Source organism: Thamnophis elegans, chromosome Z (assembly GCF_009769535.1).
Source record: "Thamnophis elegans isolate rThaEle1 chromosome Z, rThaEle1.pri, whole genome shotgun sequence".
NCBI lineage: Eukaryota > Metazoa > Chordata > Lepidosauria > Squamata > Colubridae > Thamnophis > Thamnophis elegans.
In genome coordinates, this window is record NC_045558.1 from 88,849,085 (window position 1) to 88,870,615 (window position 21,531).

General features: G+C 38.1%; 1 protein-coding gene across 1 annotated transcript in view; it reads left to right on the forward strand.

Moving 5' to 3' along the window:
* The window catches only part of PTCD3 (pentatricopeptide repeat domain 3), a 34,500-nt gene extending 15,628 nt beyond the window's left edge, over positions 1–18,872 (forward strand). The window contains exons 14-24 of the mRNA XM_032237285.1: positions 823–873; positions 1,440–1,529; positions 10,520–10,548; positions 10,936–11,042; positions 12,183–12,261; positions 12,358–12,448; positions 13,144–13,229; positions 15,232–15,377; positions 16,786–16,827; positions 17,897–18,055; positions 18,489–18,872. Of these exons, the coding sequence (XP_032093176.1) occupies positions 823–873; positions 1,440–1,529; positions 10,520–10,548; positions 10,936–11,042; positions 12,183–12,261; positions 12,358–12,448; positions 13,144–13,229; positions 15,232–15,377; positions 16,786–16,827; positions 17,897–18,055; positions 18,489–18,534 (926 nt within the window). The 3' untranslated portion in view covers positions 18,535–18,872. The remainder of the gene's footprint in view (positions 1–822; positions 874–1,439; positions 1,530–10,519; positions 10,549–10,935; positions 11,043–12,182; positions 12,262–12,357; positions 12,449–13,143; positions 13,230–15,231; positions 15,378–16,785; positions 16,828–17,896; positions 18,056–18,488) is intronic.
* The last annotated feature ends 2,659 nt before the right edge of the window (positions 18,873–21,531 follow it).

The following is a 21,531-nucleotide window of genomic DNA, read 5'->3' on the forward strand; positions in this document are numbered from 1 at the left end:
CTGGGTTGGTGAGCAGCGCTGTGTCCAGCTGAAGAGGGGGTTGCCGAGTGGCTGCTCTCTTGCGAGCAGGCTTCCAAAGAGCCGGACACAGTCTCATGGGTGATTGGCTGTGTTGCGCTGTTGCAACATGCAACACAGCAGCCATGAAGCAACCACGCTCATGAGCAGCCACCCAGCAAACCCCCTTTCCAGCTGGGCACAGCACCATTCACTGACCTTGGGGTATCGGCAACCCGTGTGAGTGCCTGTTTGCCACCACCCCCAGCTCCCGTGGCTTGGCGTCTTCGAAATGCCAGTGAATGGCGCTCTGCATGGTTGGAGAGTGGGGGTTACGTGAGTGGCTGTTCCGTTCTCACTCACGCGCCTCACAATGCCCTGGCCTAACTCTCCCCGCAGAGCCAGGGCACCTCTGCTGCCGCCACCGCATAACTTTTTCAGCTGCTTCCAAACCGAACTGTGGGCCAGCTGCCGGCAGAGCATACAACCATAGAGTGTACGCCCAGAGCGGCCACTGCCAGAAGACTCAGTTTGGAAGCCGCAGAAAAAGACATGTGGCGGCATGAGGCTGTGTCCGGCTCTTTGGGAGCCCACTTGTAAGAGAGCAGCTATCTGGCAACCCCAAAACAATAACCCCTCCCCTCATAATAAGGCCCAAGCCATATTTTGTGGGTAAAAAGAAAATAAGACAGGGTCTTATTTTTGAGGAAACATGGTATCAAGTCATTAATTCAAATTGATATGAAATAAATTACATGCATCCAATACAGTGTAATATATTTTTTCATGTCAAGCGTGATCATGATTTGTTATATTGTATTTCAGAACCTAGCCTCGCAACGTATTACCATTTGCTGTGCATGTCACATAACATTGGTATGTAGCGTCTGTTTTTATAGTCTTTGTGTAATTTGTAAAATTCTGTTGTAATAATATATATCCTGGCTTTTGCTATATAGAACCTGCTTCGGATTTGCTCTAAATATGTGGATATTTTTGTTTCACCTGAGTTTGAATCTTTTTTCATACCAAACAAAAATAAAATGTTAGTAATATTGACTCTTTAATTACATTATATTTAGTAGAAATTTGTGATGTATGGTTCTGAAAGTCCTTGAGAGATTCAGAGACAATTAATTAGGATAATTAACCTGTCCATTGTGCCTGATTTTAATGTACTAGATTGTTATTTGAAAGCCTCATTACTTGAGTCATAATAACTAGATAGAATTTGCGGTGATAGGAAGTCTGTTCAATTATGAGCCATAATCATAAAGAAAATTAGTATTTATAACAATCTGTTTATAATTTGCCACTTAATTTATCTGTTGCACCTGACTTCATAATCCAATCTCATTTTCACAGAAACATATTTTACCTGCTTTTAATTATAACATAGTTCAATGAAAATTTAACTCTTAACTCTGCTTTTTGTTGTACAGCTGGATTTTCTGAATCCCAGTCCCATGTGCTATATGCTATAATAAATGAAATGGAAAGAAAAACCTTTTGGCCTCAGGATCCGGATGATAGTATGTACTTTTAAAAAATTTCATGGCATTTTTGTGTAAGGCATGACTAATGTATAACAAAGGATTTTTTTGAAACTATTTGAAAGTTAGCTAATAAACACCAACGTTCTTTGGCATTTGTTTCCATTCCAAGTAATTAATAAATGCATACATCAGTTGTGTAATTAATGTACAACAATATTTGTTATCTGCCTCCTAGAAGATTTTGAAAAAGAGACTAGGATGTTAAACAGTAAATCCTCCATTTGTTAGAAAGAGGTATCAAATAATCAACTAGTTCTTGATATGCACTATATAATCTAATAATTTTGTACCTTGTGGTACAACATCACTTTTTTATGCTTACAGGTGTGATAAAGCCCTGTGATCCAGCGCTTGTCTTCTAATTTCATTCTGAAATGCCCTTTTCTCACTATTTTTTTAAAAAAAATCTTCCCTTGAGCTTGAAAGGAAAATGAATTATTTCCATAGTTTGAAGACAAAATTTCAGACCTCTGTTTTGAATTAAAAGGCCAATTCACATATACCTATGATTCAGCATATATACTGGGCTTATTAATATAGTCAAGCCGTATTTCCAAAATCCACATGCATGAGTTTCAGAAAATTCTAGAGAAAACACACCTTCACCTAAAAAAACAATAGAATACTTTAGCTAAAGTATATTTTCTTCCTTATATTTGTATTTTTAACCATTATCATTTTTCCCAGACATTAGATTTGGTTCTGCACATGATTGTCTGTTCCTCTAAAGTAAATTTAGAAATCAGAATTAACTCATTGTTTAAGGATCCAATGTAGTTCCAATTCTTTTAAAAGCTTTTGGGAGCTCTCTTATTTTAAACAGTAAAATAAATCTTACAAGTTATCATTTTTTAAAACTCCACATAGCAAAACAAATCACAAAAATGTCCAAAGCACCCAAAAACAAACATTCTCTCAAAAATCCCAGGCTTCATCTTTTCTTTTCTTTTTCTCTCTCTCTCTTTTTTTGAATATATGTTTATTATTTTTACATTTAAAACTGCAGTACCACAAAGTCGAAGTGGCCATACATTCACATTAACTATTAGCCTACTTAATACATTGTCTATCCTTCTATCCAATCACGATATATACAGTTTGTTCCAGTCTTGTCACCTTGTCTTATACCAATCATAAAATCTATTCCAAACTTCAAAATATTCTGATTCCCCTTTATTTTTAAGTTCAAGAGTGAGCCTATCTGTTTCCTCACAGGCTAACGCTTTTCTGATTATATCTAGCTCTGATGGTGTATTTTCTTTTTTCAAATATTGTGCATAAGTTATGCATGCCGCAGTTAGTACATGTATAATTAGATAAAGTTTATCTTTCTTAAATCCTTCCGATATTATACCTAGGAGAAAAATTTCTGGTTTAAACAGAATTTGGCCTTCCACTATTTGTTCTAACCATGATTGAATCATTTTCCAATTTTTTTTGGCTCATTGCATGTCCACCACATATGATAAAAAGTGCCTGGTGTTTTTTTACTTCCAACAATTTGGGGCCAGATTTTTAAACATTTTGGAGAGTTGTGCTGGGGGGAGATGCCAGCTGCAGAACATTTTATAAAGGTTTTCTTTATGCGCCATAGCCATTGATAGTTTCTGATTTAAGTATCCAAAGTTTTTCCCACTTAGCCAATTCCACATTATAAATGAAATTTTTCGCCCAGGCCACCATTGTTTCTTTGACATGTTTTTCCTCTATGTTCCAACAAAAATCTATACAATACTTTGATCAACCTGTTTTCTGTCTGTATCAAAAGTTTATCTAATATTGTGTAATCTTTGGAAATACCTTCCTTCTTCCTATCCTGTGCAAACCTTGATTGTATCTGTAAGTAGGATCACCCTTGTGATGCCAATTCTAATCTAGTTTTATGTCTGTTCAGTAACTCTTTATATGTAACTATATTTTCCATATTAATTAAATTTGAGTGTATGTATGTTTCCATCGTAGATACCTAAATGGGTGTTTTGGTATAGTGGTCATCAATGTTCCCTCTAATTTTTTTTCAGTGTGAGCGGGAAAGTATAGTGTTTGAGCGGCACAGTTTCATGCCTGAGCACCTAAGAGAGCAACAGTTTGAACTGCTGTCACGTCTGCTGGACATTTGCGCAACATTCCAAGCGTCAAGCGCCGATTGCGAGTGAGGTTTCAGCTTGATGAATGCCAGGCATGAAAAGTGCCACTCAAACACTATACTTTTCCGCTCACCCTGAAAAAAAAAAAGACTTCTGCTCAGCTTTTAGATCATTAGACTGGCTAGAGAGAGACATGGCACCAACAGGGTCCTGGGTCCTGGCATTTTGCAGGCAACCTGTCCTCTCACATTCCTTTGGAATGCAACCCATCACATTTGAATTAGATTTTGCCAATTATCCTATTAAAAGATAATCCTATTATTCTAAAATACGACTAACTCAATATTAAAAACTGTAAATATTTAATGCTGATAAATAATAGCAGTAATTGTTATTTAGTATGAGTAAAATCAGTATTGATATATCAATATAATATCTATCAAAATTGACAATGAACACTAAAATAACAATACAAATATATAATGTGAAATATAAATGTAATAAATATAATATATAAATGCAACATAAATGTAATAAAATAATTTATCATGAAACTCTCCCCCTTTAAAGTAGTAAGATCAATTAAATAGTCTAGCAAGTTTGGACTATATGCTATATGTTATGTTACTTAAGAATATATATACCTCAGAATCAGATACAACATCCACATCATTTCCAACTGAATCGATAAAACCATATGCCATGCCAAAACTATTTTAAATAAAGATATGAAATTAATCAAGTCTTGCATTTATTTTTCAAAATGAATGTACTATTTTTTGTTATTTAAGTTTGTACCCCATCTTTTCATCTCCAAGGTATTCAAAGCAGCTAAAAGATTTTTTAAAAAAAATTTGAAATCTACTTAAAAACTGGTGTTAACATCACCATAATCTAATTCAAAAAGCCTGGCTAAAAGGGGAATTATCCTTTTCTAAAACCAAAAAAGAAAGAACTGCTTGTATTCTGTAGTATTTAATCAATGCATAGCTTTCAAATGTAATCCAAATTATATATCTAAACAACATTATAAATCATTTAAATATCAGAAGATTCAAGCATTTTTTCTGATCGCTTGGCAGAAAGGATGTGTACTGGCATTTTATGGAATTTAAAATGATTAAGTCCATGACACAAATTGCACAATAGGAAATCCAGGCCAGAATGCATTTAACTCATTGTATCACCAGGGACCAGAATTTAGCAGGCCCAGGGAAAAAAAAGTAGGTAAGGCCACTTTATAGCTAAATTTGATACCATTAAAAATTAAATAGGATTAAAATCTGTGGTTTATAATTTACCCAGTTGTGCAATGTCGCCCGCCCCACTCCTTTCGCCGGCAGTAATAGCAATAGCAATAGCAATAGCAGTAGACTTATATACCGCTTCATAGGCCTTTCAGGCCTCTCTAAGCGGTTTACAGAGAGTCAGCATATTGCCCCCAACAATCTGGGTCCTCATTTTACCCACCTCGGAAGGATGGAAGGCTGAGTCAACCCTGAGCCGGTGAGATTTGAACCGCTGAACTGCTGATCTAGCAGTAGCCTGCAGTGCTGCATTTAACCACTGCGCCACCTTGGCTCTAGCCCGCTGCACCAAGGGGGCATGTAAGAGGGAGGGGGGAAACAGGAGGAGAGGTTCAAATCCAGATTTCCACCCGGATGCCTCCCAGATGGGCCCGAAGATTCTAGCCAGGGTGACCACTCTGGCGCTGCCTATCATTCCTGCCGCTCCCCGGGGAGGTGGGGCAGCTGCGTGGAGATGCATCTGCCTTTTGCGCCCACCGACAAGATACGGATCCCAACCCTGGGCGTAATTTGATTCCCCTCTTCCCTGAGCTCACAATAACACCCTGTCTCACAAACCAAGAGCCCATCAGGCCGAGTTCGACGGAGAGGCTTCGAAGAAACAAGCCAGCATATATTTTTTTCAAAAAAAAAAACAACCCAGTCCGGAGCTCAGCTGAGCTGAGGCTGTTGGATGAAGCCGTCACCAACGCGTTTCCCCCCTCCCCCGTTCCTTCAAGACAGGAAAGGAAATTAGGTCTGTGGGCCACATCCAGCCCAGCCAATCAGGCGGGAGCAGTCGGCGAGGCCCGATCCTGCCTTCGCTGGCAAAGCGAGTCCAGGCAGCAATTATTAGACAGAGGCGGGTAGAGAAAGACGGACGAGCAGAAGCCCAAATGAACGGAGACAGGCCAACTCATGCATTGACGATTGGGAGGGAAGGGGGGGAGAAACAAGGTGAAACGAGAGCGTCAACCAGTTCCCCACCCACCCACTCACTCTCCACTGCCGCTCTCCGCATTTTCTGGGCAGGGTCTCGCAGTCGCAGGAAGGAATCCCCTCTCCAAGGGATCCCCCGAACATGGACTTGAAGAGTCGTGCTCTTCAAAACAAGTCTGGGGAGGTCCTTTGCAGGCGGCCAGTTCTAGCCGCCTGCAAAGGACTTCCCCACGTTTGCTTTACAGAAAACTCTGCGCGGCAGATAGAATCTGCTGCGCAGGCTTTTCTTGCGACGTGCGCGGCCGCACAGGCGCGCACCTTAGAGGGAACAGTGGTGGTCATGTTTAATTTTGTTCCATATTAATAACGGGGACTGTCTGATGTAGTGTCTATTGAAATATGCGTGTGCAGATCCTTTTTCATACCAAAGGAAGGCATGTCATCTTGCGTGGAGGTCATGACCTTTCAATTTGAGTAATCTTTTAATTCTCAACATTAGTCATTCTTTTAACCATGTTATAGTGGCCACAGTATAATAAAGTTCCCAATCTGGTACGCCAAATCCTCCTTTTTCCTTAGTGTCTTGCATAGCTTTATTCTTGGTTTTCTTCCCTGCCAAATAAATTTCAAAACCAATTGATTCAAATCCTTAAAAAAAACTTTCTAATTTAATGGGAATATTCTGAAATAGAAAAAAAAATGTTGGTAGCACATTCATTTTTATGACTGCGATCCTACCCATCAGGGGCAATTGTAGGTTTTTCCACCTTTCCAAGTCTTTCTTAGTTTTATTGATCAAATTAGTATAGTTGTCTTCTTTGATGGATACACACCTCGCAGATAAATGTATACCTAGATATTTGACTTTTGACAGTTTGGATACCCAGTTTCTTCATTAACTCCTCTTTCAATTTGGATGTCATATTTTTAACCAGCATTTTAGTCTTTGTCATATTTATCTTTAAACTCGCTACTTTCCCATAATCTGTCAATTCCTCAGTAAGTTTCATACCGGACTTTATAGGATCCTCTAAAACTAAATCGTCTGCGAAAGCCTGTAACTTAAATGTTCCTTTTTGATTTCTAGTCCCTTTATCTGTTCCTCTTTACATACATTCCTAGCTAGAACTTCTAAGGTTAATATAAACATCAGTGGGGATGGTGGACAACCTTGGCTTGTACCTTTCTGAATTGCTATACTTTGCGTTAATTCACCATTAATTATTACTTTGGCTTTTTGATTTGTATATATTGCTCTAATCATGTTTATAAATTTAACCCCAAATTCCATGTGTTCCAATTATTGATGCAAAAATTCTCAGTTCACATTATCGAATGCCTTTTTGGCATCGAGAAAAAATAGTGCAGCCTGTTTTTCATTATACACTTCATAATATTCGGGAATGTCCAGCATAATTCGCATATTGTTTTTAATTTGACTTCTGGGGAGGAATCCATTTTGATCTGTGTGGATGAACAATGTAAGGAATTTTTTCAATCGTTCTGCTATTATCAGAGTAAAAATCTTATAATCTGCATTTAGCAGTGAGATTGGTCTGTAATTTTGTATAAACATCTAGTCTGTGTCCACCTTAGGTAATAATACTATGTAAGCCTCCATCCATGATAACAATGTCTTCGCCTCTTTCAACACAGCATTATAAACTTCCAACAGCGTTGGAACAAGCATATCCTGGAATTCTTTATATATTTCCTCTGGCAGTCCATCCGGCCCTGCAGCTTTATTGTTCTTCTGTCTTTGTATGGCCTCAATTATCTCTGATGTTTTAATTTCTTCATTGAGCATATCTTTTATTTCCTCTGGTATCTTTGGCAGATCTGACTTTTCCAGATATTGTAGTATTCCTTCCTTTGTATAGTCTCAGTTTTCTCTATATAATTGTTCATAGAACTCTTGGGTAATCCTTTTCTTTTCTTCTATTTGATAGCAGATCTTGCCTTTTTCATCTTGTAATTTATTGATCCAATTCTCTTGCTTCTGCTTCCTCAGCCTGTAGGATAGCCACCGCCCAAGTTTATTTGTATTCTCAAAGAAATTTTGTTTTGCTTTTTTTATGAACTTTTCCAGATTTCGCCAGTAGATGTCACTATTCCACAAGCTATCCAGATACAGACTAACAAAATACAGACTTAACAAAATGCACTGTCATGTTCTTCAGACCTTCAATAGTTAACTCATTTCCCCCTGAAGGCATCCATGTTATCAGAGTTATTCACAGCTGGCCTTTGTTGTGTTAACTAATTAAGTTTAGATTAGGCTCCTCAGACAGTTCAGAGAAGAAAATAAGTCTTCAGTCTTCGCTCAGTGTATTTCTCTGCAAAGGGGGGGATAGGAGGAAAGATCCACCCCACTCCTTCTTTGAACCCCTTAGTGTTTTGAGCTGTTTTGGAATAAAATACCTTCCACCAAGATCAGGAATCTGTTAAGCTACTCGCTACTCCTGCAGCTTCTCTATAATAAAACCCCTCCAGATGCCAGATCCAACTGCTCTTCACGGAGCTCTCCATTTAAGCAGCCATTCGTGCTGACAGCTACCCCCCCCCCCCCAGGCTTCATCTTCTCAATGTCATCACAGCAGCATTCAATCACTCAGATTCAGCTCCCAGATGGAAAATGACTTATACTTTCTCTAATCAGACTGTAGGCAATTCTTTTCTGAACCATAAGTGTGCTAACATTTTCTTCTCCATGTTCCAACTTGTGCTAGCTCTCTTTTGTTTTTTTCTTATGGGCTTCATGGTTCAGCCCTAGACTTCAATTTGTGAGGGGTCTAGCAGTACATCATTCCTGGCTTTCTGGGCAATAGGAGAATAATTCTGTTGCTGTGGGCCTCAGTATGTCTCATATACCTTCAGAGTAAGGCTGCATTTATATGCTTAACCATACTGTACTTATTTAAGGTTAATCTGTTTGGGGAATTTGGATGTGATGTTTTATTATTATAATTTACTTTAATCAGACTTAACATACTCATACCAGTCAGTTGTAATTAATAGAATAAAATATGGTTTAGTCAAGCATGAAGTAATGTAATATGTTAACATAGTTTTAGTGTTCAGTATTCTCTTCTCAACAGCTTATCAGGATATGTTACTTGAATTCTGTGCTAAAATTAAATATTTATCGTAGTTTTTGGAGTATAAGATGCTCCGAAGTATAAGACACATCTAGCTTTTGGAAAATGGGAGGGGGGGATCTGTCTCTGCCTCCCAGCAATTTGCCTCCTTACAGCAAACAGTATAGAAGATATACATTGTTTGTGGTGTTACATTTCAGACTATACTTGTACAGATGCTAATAAGATTGATGTGGCCTTCTGGAAGTATACATTATTCTCTGCTATTTAAAAGAAGATTACAATAGCACTTGGGCCTCTTCAGATCAAGCATTTATTTTAAAAAGCTTCTTCATTTTGTTAAGTTAATAATAAAGCAGTCTTTAAAAAAATAAGACTAATAATTTGAACATTCTATAGGCATTTATAACCTCCTTACAGCAAAGCCTGTTTCAGTTTAGCCTGATTAGCAGGAAAAAAATCTGTCTCTGCCTCCCAGCAATTTGCCACTTTGCAGCAAACAGCAAGTTTCACTTAGTTTAAGCACTGGCTTCCCAATGATCAGCTGTTTCAGGCTGCAGGGATTGTCATAGCCCCGGGATGGAGAACCTATGGTATGCATGCCACAGGTGGCACGTGGAGCCATTTGTTAGGGCACGCATGGCGTTGCCTTGTTAGCTGGCCAGCGCACGGATGCTGAGTTCAGCCTTTTTAAAAGACATTTTTTTAACCCACCCACCCTGGCAGCCTGGGGTGGGCGAAAAGAGCGCCCTGAGGCCCTCCGGTGTCTTCAGGAGCTTCCCTGAAGCCTCCGGAGTGCAAAAAAATGGCCCTATGGGCAAACCGGAAGTTCGGGAACAGGGACCCTCAGGAGAAACCGACACTACGAGCAAACCAGAAGTGACTTCCGGTTTTCTCGGAGGGTCATTTTTTGCCCTTCGGAGTCTTCGGGGGAGCCGCCTGAAGGCCCCTGGAGACTCTGGAGGGCCTCCAGGGTGGCGAGGGAGGCTGTTTTCGCCCTCCCCAGGCTCCTATAAAGCCTCTGGAGCCTGGGGAGGGCAAAAAAAAGCATGGAAAATTGGGGGGGGGGGTTCCTCGCATGAACACTGGGAGGTTCGCGTGTTGCATTATGGGTGTGGCACGCCTGTGCATGAACCCCCCCCCCTATGCTTTTCCCCCTTATGGTACGCAGGCCAAAAAGGGTTTGCTATAGTCTATTGCTGCCTCTGCAGGCCCCAGTTTTTCCATTTGCTGCAAGGAGGTAAATTACTGGGAGGCAGAGGCCAAAGGCTGGGGACTGGCAAATTGGTGGGGCTACATTTGGTGTATAAAACACACCCAAATTTTCATCTTCTTGGGGGAGGGGGGGGGTCCATCTGAAAAATAAGGTAAGGCTATGTCATCATAGCTTTAGGTGGTATCTTGGTTTGAGAAGCAATGTGCTAGAGTTCTTTGATTTGATACATATATTGAATTGTTACTGAGTCCTTTGAATTTGTTACAGTAATCCTAAGAAATCCCCTTTTGGATAGCTAGAGAATGTCCAAAATTAACAATCGCTACTTCTTCTTTTCCAGTCTACTTCTTTCCAAGTGCGATGAAAACAGTAAGTGGACTTGATTTCTGTATATTGAGGTAGATACACATTCATGCTTGTTTAAATGTAAATATATATTTCAGTACCTTTCTGGCTATTAATGTATTATTAGCTAGATTTAAAAACAATTTTTAAAATGGTATATTCTCTCTAGAGAAAACATGTGAAATAATCTTGCAATCCAATATGAGGCCATCAAAACTTTGCTCTTCTTTTAATCTTACCTGCCACCTATCCATCATCTTAAAGATATTTTATTAACTTGTAACCATTTATAAAATATGAATTAGGATTTTGTGCTTCTTGTTAAAATTGAAAATATATATGATGTTCTGTGTAGCAGAATAGCTGCTATTTGTTGTATTCAAAGATTCATATTTTGTTCCTTTATTGCAGTGTCTGGAACTGAAAGATGTTCAACTTGCGTATCGGCTACATAGAATGGTGGAGAAAGCAGACAACAGGATAATGTTGGGAAATATGACACAGAAGAACTTTTATTAGTAATTGTTACTTAGCATTCATAATTATAGAATTGAATTATCAACAGTTTCAATTAGGCAGGAAGATTAGAATTGAAATAGATTTATTCTTAACTCCTGAATGTTATTGAATTTATTTGTTAATTACATTTATATTTCATTGTTAAGGAGCCTCAGCAGTTCACTGATGACATAAACAAAACTTCCAGAATAATAAATATTTTAAAATAAAACAATAAAATAACAATGAACAGCATCAATCCCAAACTTCTCTAAAAAGGAGCACTTTTTGCCAAAGACAGTTAGGGAGCATTTTGAATAGCAATCAGGTCCATTCCAAAAGATCAGTATGGCCACCAAGAAGTAGCATCACTGGCATTGTGCACACACACACACCCCGCCCCCCCAAAAAGGGAGGAACCACAGGATGCTTTTCTTGGAACAATTGTGTAGGGTAAGCAGATTCTAGGTAGCAAATAAGGTTCTGAAAGTAATCTGATATCAAGCCATAGAGCCCTATAGATTAAAACAAAACTTTAAATTATATAAACTTATACTATATTAGTAACCAGTGCCGGGCCATAGGAAGGTATAATGTGCTCCCAATATTAATAAGCCCAAAAGCTGCTACATTTTGGACCATCTACTGATTTTAAGTGCTTTATAAGGGCAGATTAAAGGATGGTATGTTACCGTAGTTGAAAAAAAGTGATAAAGACATCATTAACTATAGAAGATCCTCCTACCCCAGGTAAGGCCCACAACCCAAATGGAGCCATGAGTCCAGGAGGATCCTAAAGTTGCAGATCTTGTTTCTCCATCAGAAGATAATATTGGAGCAGCACTGATAATGTCAGATCTACAAGATAGAGCTTATATTAGAATGGCTACCGTAACATAACCTAGAAAGAAGTAAAAAGGGATCCGATTCCAAATTTATAAGTGAAGTTTTACCAGCAGGTGATTTTAATTTTGTTAGGTATGGCTAGGTAATTTATACTATCTGCTGCATTTTCTTCGAGGTTCAAAACATTAAGATTTTATCTTAAGTTACAGATGTTTGAGAAGTGAGAACAGAAATTTAGGAAGATTACATGATGATCTTTTCCATTTTGAAATTGATCGCGTTTTAATAACTAATTATTTCTTTCTTTGCCATAGTATGTCATTTTTTGAATTGTTGGCTATGATGGAAAACCTTGATGTTTTGTTGAAGTGGTATAAAGAACTGGTTCCATCAGTAAGTATTATTTGTTAATTTATTTTTTGTCACTTTAAAAGTTTAAACATCAGTGACTCAAAACTGATTATCCAAAATTTTGCATTTCTTCTTCAGGCATTTTATCCAAATATTAGAGCAATAATGCTGCTTCTTCAGGCATTGGACTCTGGCGATTGCTTGGAATTGATTCCTCAGATTTGGAAAGGTTAACTATACTTTGTTTTCCTGTTTCCAATGTCATAAGCAAATCATCTTCCCAATTTAGTCAGAAGAACCAGTATTAGGCAGATTTGCCTCTTTGAGCATCAGTAAAATTTAAATGTGCATTTAGATCAGAGCCACATTGTGGTGTTACTAGCTTGAATCAGGAAAGTTTTTACCATGGTGCCTCATGGATGTTCACCATAATAATGGTGCCGAGATGGCACAGTGGTTAAATGCAGCACTGCAGGCCACTTCAGCTGACTGTTATCTGCAGTTCAGCGGTTCTAATCTCACTGGCTCAGGGTTGACTCAGCCTTCCATCCTTCCGAGGTGGGTAAAATGAGGACCCGGATTGTTGTTGGGGGCAATATGCTGACTCTGTAAACCGCTTAGAGAGGGCTGAAAGCCCTATGAAGCGGTATATAAGTCTAACTGCTATTGCTATTGCTATAATGTCACTGCTCATCAAAACAAAGTATCTATCATTCTCCCATTAGCTTAACTTTCATATAGTGTCTACATTTTCCTAACTTTGTATTTTACAACATATCTGTAGCCATAAAATAATAGTTAATTGGGCTCAGTTGAATTTAAGGATTAAACATACATATATCTGTTTTAATAAAGTCCCTAATTTCATTGATCAAAAACTGTTTGCAGTTATTTTATTTCTGATAACTTTTCTTTCCTGTTCAGATATTAAGCAATTTGGATTTAGTCTCAAAGACACTATTGTACAAGAAGTTCTGGCTCTTATGGTAAGAGACATACAATCTCCAGAGGTGAGTCTTGATGGAACATGGGATATGGAAAATGGTAACACTTATAAAAATTGCAGAGGTCAATGGCATGAATTAGCTAGTGATTAAATGAATCTAGGAGACCTGCCTTTACTATTTTTTATTGAAACAAATGTAGAAAAATGTTGCAGGATTAATTTTCAGTTGATGGAATAGCAATAATGTCCATGTTTGCAGTAAAGTTCCTCTATTTTCTCAGCAGTGTAAACCACTGGAAGAAATCTTATCCTTTTCCTTTGCTTCTTCACTTGGCATATCTCATCTTCATGCACCTCAGATTCTTAACACATAGCTACCTATTAATAGAAAAAGTACAATGGTTTATGATTCATCATATAATAATCATTTCAAAGCTAGAATAACAGAAAAGCCCAGTGCATGCCAAAAAGATATGGGAAATATATTTATTTATAATACATTGGCCCCCAAACTTTTGGGAACCAGAGACCAGATCCATAGAGGTTTTTCTGAGAACTGGGGGGGGGGGGCACATTCTGCCTGCATCCCACACATGTGGATGTGGCTTCACTCATTTGTATGACCCAGTGTTTGGTATTCCATGGAGCACTGCAGTTTCCTAGTTAGTCTTGCAGTCCTCTTTCTTCCTTTCCCACCCAACAGCAAACATTTCCTTGCCTGCTGGAAAAGGAAGAAGGGGAGATTTCCATTGCTGTCTGACAGTTCCCATAAGAAACTCAATGGGGAAAACTGGCAACTACTCAGAAGTCGCTCCTGCTCCTACTCATTTTTGTCTACCCTTGGTCATTCTGTTTCTCTATTTAAACAACGAAATACTCCAAAATAATGACTATGGGAGTATAGGTTGTCTAGTATAGCTTTAAAATTAGTTTAAAATATGTAAAAAATAAAGCTAATTTAAATGAGTGAAGAAAGTTAAAATGAATTCTGCCATTTAAGAATAGCAAATACACAACCATTTTAGTTATATAGGTTTACTGTTGTCTATATAATTTTGGAGTAGTAACATCAGGAAAGCTATCCTTTAGTAGAAAATGTGCAAAGTAGTCCTTGCTTAATATCCTAAAAGGGACTGGAATTTCTTTTTGCGTAGTGATTATATGACCACATCACTGAGCAATAGCAGTTTCGTTAGTCCCAATTGCAGCTTTCAACTCTGCAGTCATTACCCTAGAATCTCTCACCTTTCCTGCTGTACTGCACTTGCCTGCACTTTAATTCCTCCCACCTACTTATTCTTCCCTAAATCTGCTTTTTTGGCCACCTTGCACTCCACCACCTCACCACCCTGTATTGCGTTGCTCCTGTCCCCACCACCCCAACTGACTGCCGTGATCTTCCTCATTACTGACAAGAAATGCCTCATGGTCCTTCATGAGACAGCTGTTCAGGATGGTTTTACATAGCCAGCAGTTGCCTTTGTGAGGCAGGCTGGGTGCACCTCATCAGTGAGAGTAACGAGGGTGAAGATCAGCTGAAGGCAAAGTGTTTGAAAAGGCAGAGATGAGGGACAAAATAGGCAGTGGGAGGAGTTAAATTGCCTTCTGGTTGTAGATGCAGGTCGGCTGCCAAGCACATAAATTTTCAGCAAATGACCATGGGGGGCACTGTAACAGCCATTAATTCATTTGTAATCAGTCATAAACAGGACTGGGTTATAGTATCCATTTATTTAGTGCAATAGTAACAGTTGTTGAAGGAAGGGTCATTAGGTGAGGACTAGCCATACAGGAATTGCTTAGTTGCATTGGCCTGAAAGAGTTTAGTTGTCACGGGGACAAATTAACCTCCTTACATCCTGTAAAATCTTAAGATGGTCTTAGTGTTCTTTGTACTTTTCAGAATACGGCTGGGTTGAATAAGTAATTCTGTAAAGAAGGTGTTGTCTACTACAGCAGGTGTACCTAGAGTTGCCAAGCACTACTTTAGCTTCATATCTGAAGTAATATTCATTGCTAGATTGCTACTTTTGACTGCAGATGCTAAGTATCTTATTGTTTTGCAGACCCAAGTTGCATTTGCTGACTGTGCTGAAAATATAAAAATTTTGCATGATTTAAAGAGCAAGAACATGCAACTCCTTTGGAAAGACACTTCTCTTAATAACATCACAATACTTTTTGCCAGGGCTGGCAAAATGCAGGAAGCTTGGTAAGACAAAAAAAAAAGAGTCCCTGCCAATAATTTCTATTTCATTCTGGAGATAAATCTTGAAATAAAACAATTTACCCCAGGTTCCTGAACCATAGAAGTCAAATCTATCTAACTCAATTACAGTTACCATCTTTTGACTTTGACTCTTTTATTCAGAGTCAGAGTACAACTTTTACTCAAAAGAGCCTTAATTGAAAACTTAAGCCTCAAAGTACATTGGGGAGGCAGAGAGAGAATATAATGATATCTAGACCTTTAGCTATTGTTGTGTTTTCTTTTTCCTTCAAGCAGTTCCTGGAGGAGGACTATAGCTAAAGGCATGGAGCCTGATGTTAAATTTTAAGGTTGTACCAGTAAAGTCCACTAATACTTTAATGCTACTGACTGGTTATCTCATTTCTTCTGCTTCACTTTTAGACTAAAGGCAGTTATACGTAGCATCTGGGCAGGAAAAAAAGCCTTTTAATTGGCAGTATTTTTTACCAACATAATAGAAATATTGTGGGCTGTTTATTTTTCTACTGCTGGAAAATGTCAACTTGTTCAAGGGAGAGGTATGAGTGAAGCTGCTACCACGCTTATAAGCCAGTTTCATCTTTATGGCTAGAGATTTTTCCAAAAGCATTCACCAATCTTTATCTATAACCCAATGAGAAACTAGTTTTTATAGTGCTTTTTGTTCCACTATATATGAACTGTTGTTAAAATTACTTAAATTCCATATTCTGTGAACATTTTGTTTCTTTTCCTAAGTAGAATTCTATTTGATTCAATAGGGTTTTTTCATTTTGGGTTATTAGCAGTTAGAAAAAAAACATTTTCTAATGGGATTTTGGATTTTCCTGGAGAATTAGTTCTAGTTCTTTTTTTTTCATTGACTACATAACTTATATTGTCGAAAGATAAGATTTGGGATTATATACACATGTAGTTCTTGATTTACAACCCTTCATTTAGTGACTGAAATAAACCATTGAAAAAAGTGATGTACAACAGGTCCTTGCACTTAATGACTCACAGCGTTCCCAAGGTCACATGAACAAAATTTGGGTTCTTGGCATGTATTTACAATAATTGCAGTATCCCCTGGTCATGTGTTCATTTGCAATTTTTTTCCTGCTGGCTTAAGACAAGCAAAGTCACTGGGAAAGCCACATTCACTTAATGACTGCCTGATTCATGTAACAACTGCAGGGATTCATTTAAGAACTGTGGCTTTAAAAGGTTGTAAAATTGGGTGTGACTCACTTGGCAACCATTTTGTTTAACAACAGAAATTTTGCTCTCAGTTGTAATTATAAACTGAGGACTACCAATAAGTCAAGCCTTTTTGATGGACTTCTGATCATATTTTTTTCATCTCTACATTCAAATGGTAATTTTTATTTCTTTCCTCTCCAAATAGGAACATGCTACAGCTTTTTAAAAAATACTCCCATGTTCCCAGGTAAGCTTGTCTTTTAAAGTTTGCTCCTTGGAAGTCCTGATAATAAATGTCAGTCTTTACTTTCCCTTTGATTTGATATGTTCATTAGCATTCAGGCTCATTTGACCCTTAGTTTTCTCCAGTGTTAGGATGCCGCTTTCTGCCATGTATTGTCCTGTGCTGGCCCAGTTCCATCACCAAATGTCAGCTTGTCATTTCCTCAGATGGATGGTGGTTTTATTAGCAGAGTAAGCAGAGCTGTTGAGAGAACTTCTACAGTTGTAGGTGCAATAACATCTGAATCCTTTACAGAAATTTACCTCCACTGCTTGAATACTGAAAGTTTCATTAGCCTTTGAAGCTTTTAATTCACCTTTAAAGACTTTTGGTTACTGCAGAGAAATATGATCTGGACATGGAATGTATATTTGTTTAGCTGCTAATTGTTAGCATTTGAGAAAAATAACCATTTCTTGGCCTACTCTTCAATATAGAAAAGAACATTGTGATAGTATCTTGAAGAGAAAACTAAGCTGCATTGTATTAATAATTTGACTGAATCTACAACTATCTTTTTCTTTCTTTGGATAAGCAGTTTGAAGCCCCGAATTTCTGGTGATGTAGAATAGATAAAGCCTTTATATTGTATATAATCAGAAATTCAAGAATCAGAAGATGGTAACACAAGTCTTATTTTAGCAGTTTTTTAGAACAGAAAAATATAATTATTCAAGTTAAACTTTTCTGTCAGTAGGTGTTTCCCTTTGTCAAATTAAGATTCTCTACTTAGACTTTTAAGGAAAGCTGCTTTGGTTGGATAGATGCCTGTTCATGGAACTCATCTAATTACTTGGGTTATGAAGAAGTGCCTTTAGTGTTTACAATAAATATTGGGTTATCAGGTTCAGAAATTTTTCACCTCACAGTAGTTTATTTAATTTATTTATTCAACTTGTTCTCCCAATTTCTCCTAAAGGTGGCTTACCATCTCTAGATAGTTACCAGCATAATTTGGCAGATAAAATATTTTCCCATCAAACTATGTTACAGATGCCACTACAGTATCCATATCCCTTTTTTTCTTATGCAGTGATTTGACAGTGAAAGAGATGTTCAGCTGTATTAAACAAAGTAGCCAAGCAGATAAAGCACTTGAACTAGTAAAGCTGACTGCTGAATATGGTATACAATCAACGTCAGTGCTCGCCAAGACAACTCTAGAAGAATTTGAACTCTCTGAAGAACAAAGGTAAGTTTTAGCAAGTATGTAGCTGTGATGGCTACTGCTCAGAGCACCTGGGATATATCATGGAAATTCGCTGATATAGTAATATTCTTGACTATTTTGTTCCACTTATTTGAATTCATACCTGATGTTCTCCAAGAATTTGAGGCAGAGTACATTATCTTTCTCCCTTTTCCTGGCAGCACTTTAATTGGCAGCAACCTTCTATAGCTAGAGATAAAGAGACTAGCCCAAGCCATCAAGTGAGTTTCATGCCTTAGTTCAGTTTCCCTGTCCTGAGATATTTTGATCAGTATATCATATTCTTTATTTGTAGATGTTCCTTGTCCCTTTTGATGCAGATATTTTTTGCCAATAATAAAATTGTAGTTGTGCCAGCAGTTTGACAAATCTATAATTGTACTCATGTGGGTTTTTTTTCTTTTTCTTTTTCCAGGCGGACTCTGATTGATATAATAGAAGGAAACTGTGGTTATAAATAGGTGTCAGAAGAGAAACTACTTCCTCTTTTCTAAAAAAAAAACAACGTAACTTACCTGATTTCAATACAGCTGTCAGGGAGTGGCCCTGAAAATCTCTGTGAGCCTTGTACATAACTGTATTATATTGGTGGTATTATCATGTGGATTCCAATCTGATGGCAATTGGTAGGAAGTTCTGGTTTCATCTGTTTTGGAATGTTTGTTCTTGTTCTCCACAAGCTCCGTTTTGAAAACCCAAATTGTCTGCCAGAATCATAGAATTATTTTCTTATTGTATTCCATCTACATTTTCTTTAGACATGCTATCAGAAATAAAGAGTAATCCACTTGCCTCTTTTCAACAGGTTTTTTTTTAATTTAAACTAAATCTATTTGAACTGACTAAAGAGCTTTAGAATGTTACAAACTTCTAAGGATTTTTTTTCTTTTATATATATATCAAAACTCTAAACAGATAGCCCAGAATAGAAATATCACCATTGTTAGAATAGCACATATTTTATCAATGTCACAATGCAGTTCTGCAGATTTGTTAATTTCAAAAGCAGTATGGTGTAGAAAGTATTTTCTCCCTTAATTAAGTACACATTTGATTTGATGGTGGATTTACATGTTTATTTTGGCTTGTTTTAAAAAACAGACTGATTTTGAAAATAGATGATTTGTGAATACACTTTTCCTGTAGCAAGGAATCCTAGGATGGTCTACATTTCTTCCTTGCTCCAGTAGGCAGAGTCAAGAATGTAACTTTTTGAGGAAGGAGTACCCCTCTCTGAATTAATTAAGACAAGCCAATGGAATTCCAGCTGTGATCTTGATTCTTCTGGAATTTATAGCTGTTGCTGACTTATATTTGTTGCTGACAACATAGCTTGCTAAAAATGTACAAACAAAATATCTCTTACTTGGAATTCCTCATATCCCAAGTAGGTTGGATCATTCTACATTTGTCCAATTGATAGTGTTCCTTTACAAATGCTCCCTTGAGTTTTGGACAGAATAAAAGCAGGTGTGGCTCTGAATCCTGAAGAGCAAGAAGTTAATTTTGGTACGAAAATATGATTAATATGGAGAATTATGAAAATGTTAATTATGATATCCTTTTTTGGGAAGAGAAAAAAATGCCTTTTTCCTGAAAGCAGGGGCTACTTCCCAAGAAGGGAGATGTGTTCAAAACCAAATGCAGATCCCACAGATGCCACAAGTGGCAACTTGTGTACTGTACTATAGAAAAACACTTCACAGAAGTTGTGGAATTCCCATGTTATCTGGAATAGTGAAAAGAGTAAAACCTTACTTATTAAGAATATTGGTTCATCAGTCCAATAACAACCTTTTTCAAGACCAAACTAGGAAAATATTTATGCCCAAGACAAAAAAAAATCTTATGAAGAAAACTCAGTGCTGTTATACCAACAGCATAAGAGCAAGATGACTGATAAACATACTTTGTAGACTCACAGAAAAATGTAAATATAGTGGCATTCTAACCAAGGCCACATAATTGCTAGTCAGCCAAGTATCGTCGTAAGTATGCAGCCCTTGGTTCTCTCTGAGCGTGATTATTTATTTGCCAGTCCAATTAGATAAGGTCATCAATGTGAGTCAGTGGCACATTCCCTCATTAGTGCCTATCTTTTGTTGGAAGTACAGACGATAACATCACTTATGAAGAACATCTTCATAGTTACGGAATTGATAAAGGTATATTGATGATAAATGGAATGAAAATGTAAGTGGCAAGTGCTCCATCTTTAGTTCCAAGAAACCAACATTTAGTTTTCTTGGTAGTTCATGCCTTAAGTTCATTTCCTGTTCCCAAAAATTGGCATCTTTAGGGAAGGTGAGAACCACCAGGGTAGTAAGGAGCTCTGGTGGTGCAATGGTTAGAATGCAGTATTGCAGGCTAACTGCCTGGAGTTTGATTCTGATAAAACTCAAGGTTGACTCAGACTGTTGGGGATAATATGCTCACATTTATAAAATGCTCAAGAGAGTCCTGTAAAATACTATGGGTGGTGTTTTAAATGCTCTTGCTATTATCTTAGGTAAACCAATCAATGCTGCAATGTTTTGTCCCAGTGTCTAGAGCTGAGTGGGTTGGAAAGGGAGTAAGAGATTCAGGTTCAGTTTTACCAGGACCAAATGGCTTTACCCAATCCTAGATAATAGAAGGACCATTTTCCATTCAGGATAAGCGTACAGATGGAATTTTCTTGATTAACAGGTTGGAGAGCATGTGGCAACTATAGCTTGGAAGATCTTTGCAGAGGTTCTTCTGTACCAGTTACAACTGGTACTATGACTAGGAGACCCTCTAGCTCAGTGATGGCTAACCTTTTTGTAAAGGGGTGCCAAAATTGTGCGTGTGCGTTATTACGCGCACATGCATGCCCACACCAACAATTCAATGTGCCCCACCCACCTGTGCATGTACACGGGAACCCATACACACACACCGGGGTGGGGGAGTTTTGCCCTCCCCAGACTCCAGGGGCTTTCCTGAAGCTTGGGGAGGGCAAAAAACAGGCCCAATGGGCCAAGCGGAAGTTTGTTTCCAAACTTCCTGTTGGGCCTGTTTTTAACCCTCCCCAACTCGAGGCTTTTCTGAAGCCAAGGGCGAAAAACAGGGCCAACCAGAAGTTCGGGAACTAACTTCTGGTTGATCCGTTGGGCCTGTTTTTTGCCCTCCCCAGGCTCTGGAGGCTTTCCTGAAACCTGGGGAGGGTGAAAACTGGTCTCCCAGCCCTCCAGAAGACTGAAAATCAGCTGGCCGGTGCACACATGCACACCGGAGCTGACGGCTTGTGTGCCAGCAAATATGGCTCCACGTGCCACCTGTGACATGCATGCCATAGGTTCACCATCACGGCTGTAGTCACTTATATGCTGGTCACCTAATGTAAGGACATTAGGCTGAGAATAATCTTGGAAGACAGGACAAAGAGCCACATCATAGACAATGGTCAGATGAAATCTGAATCCAAATGAGAAATG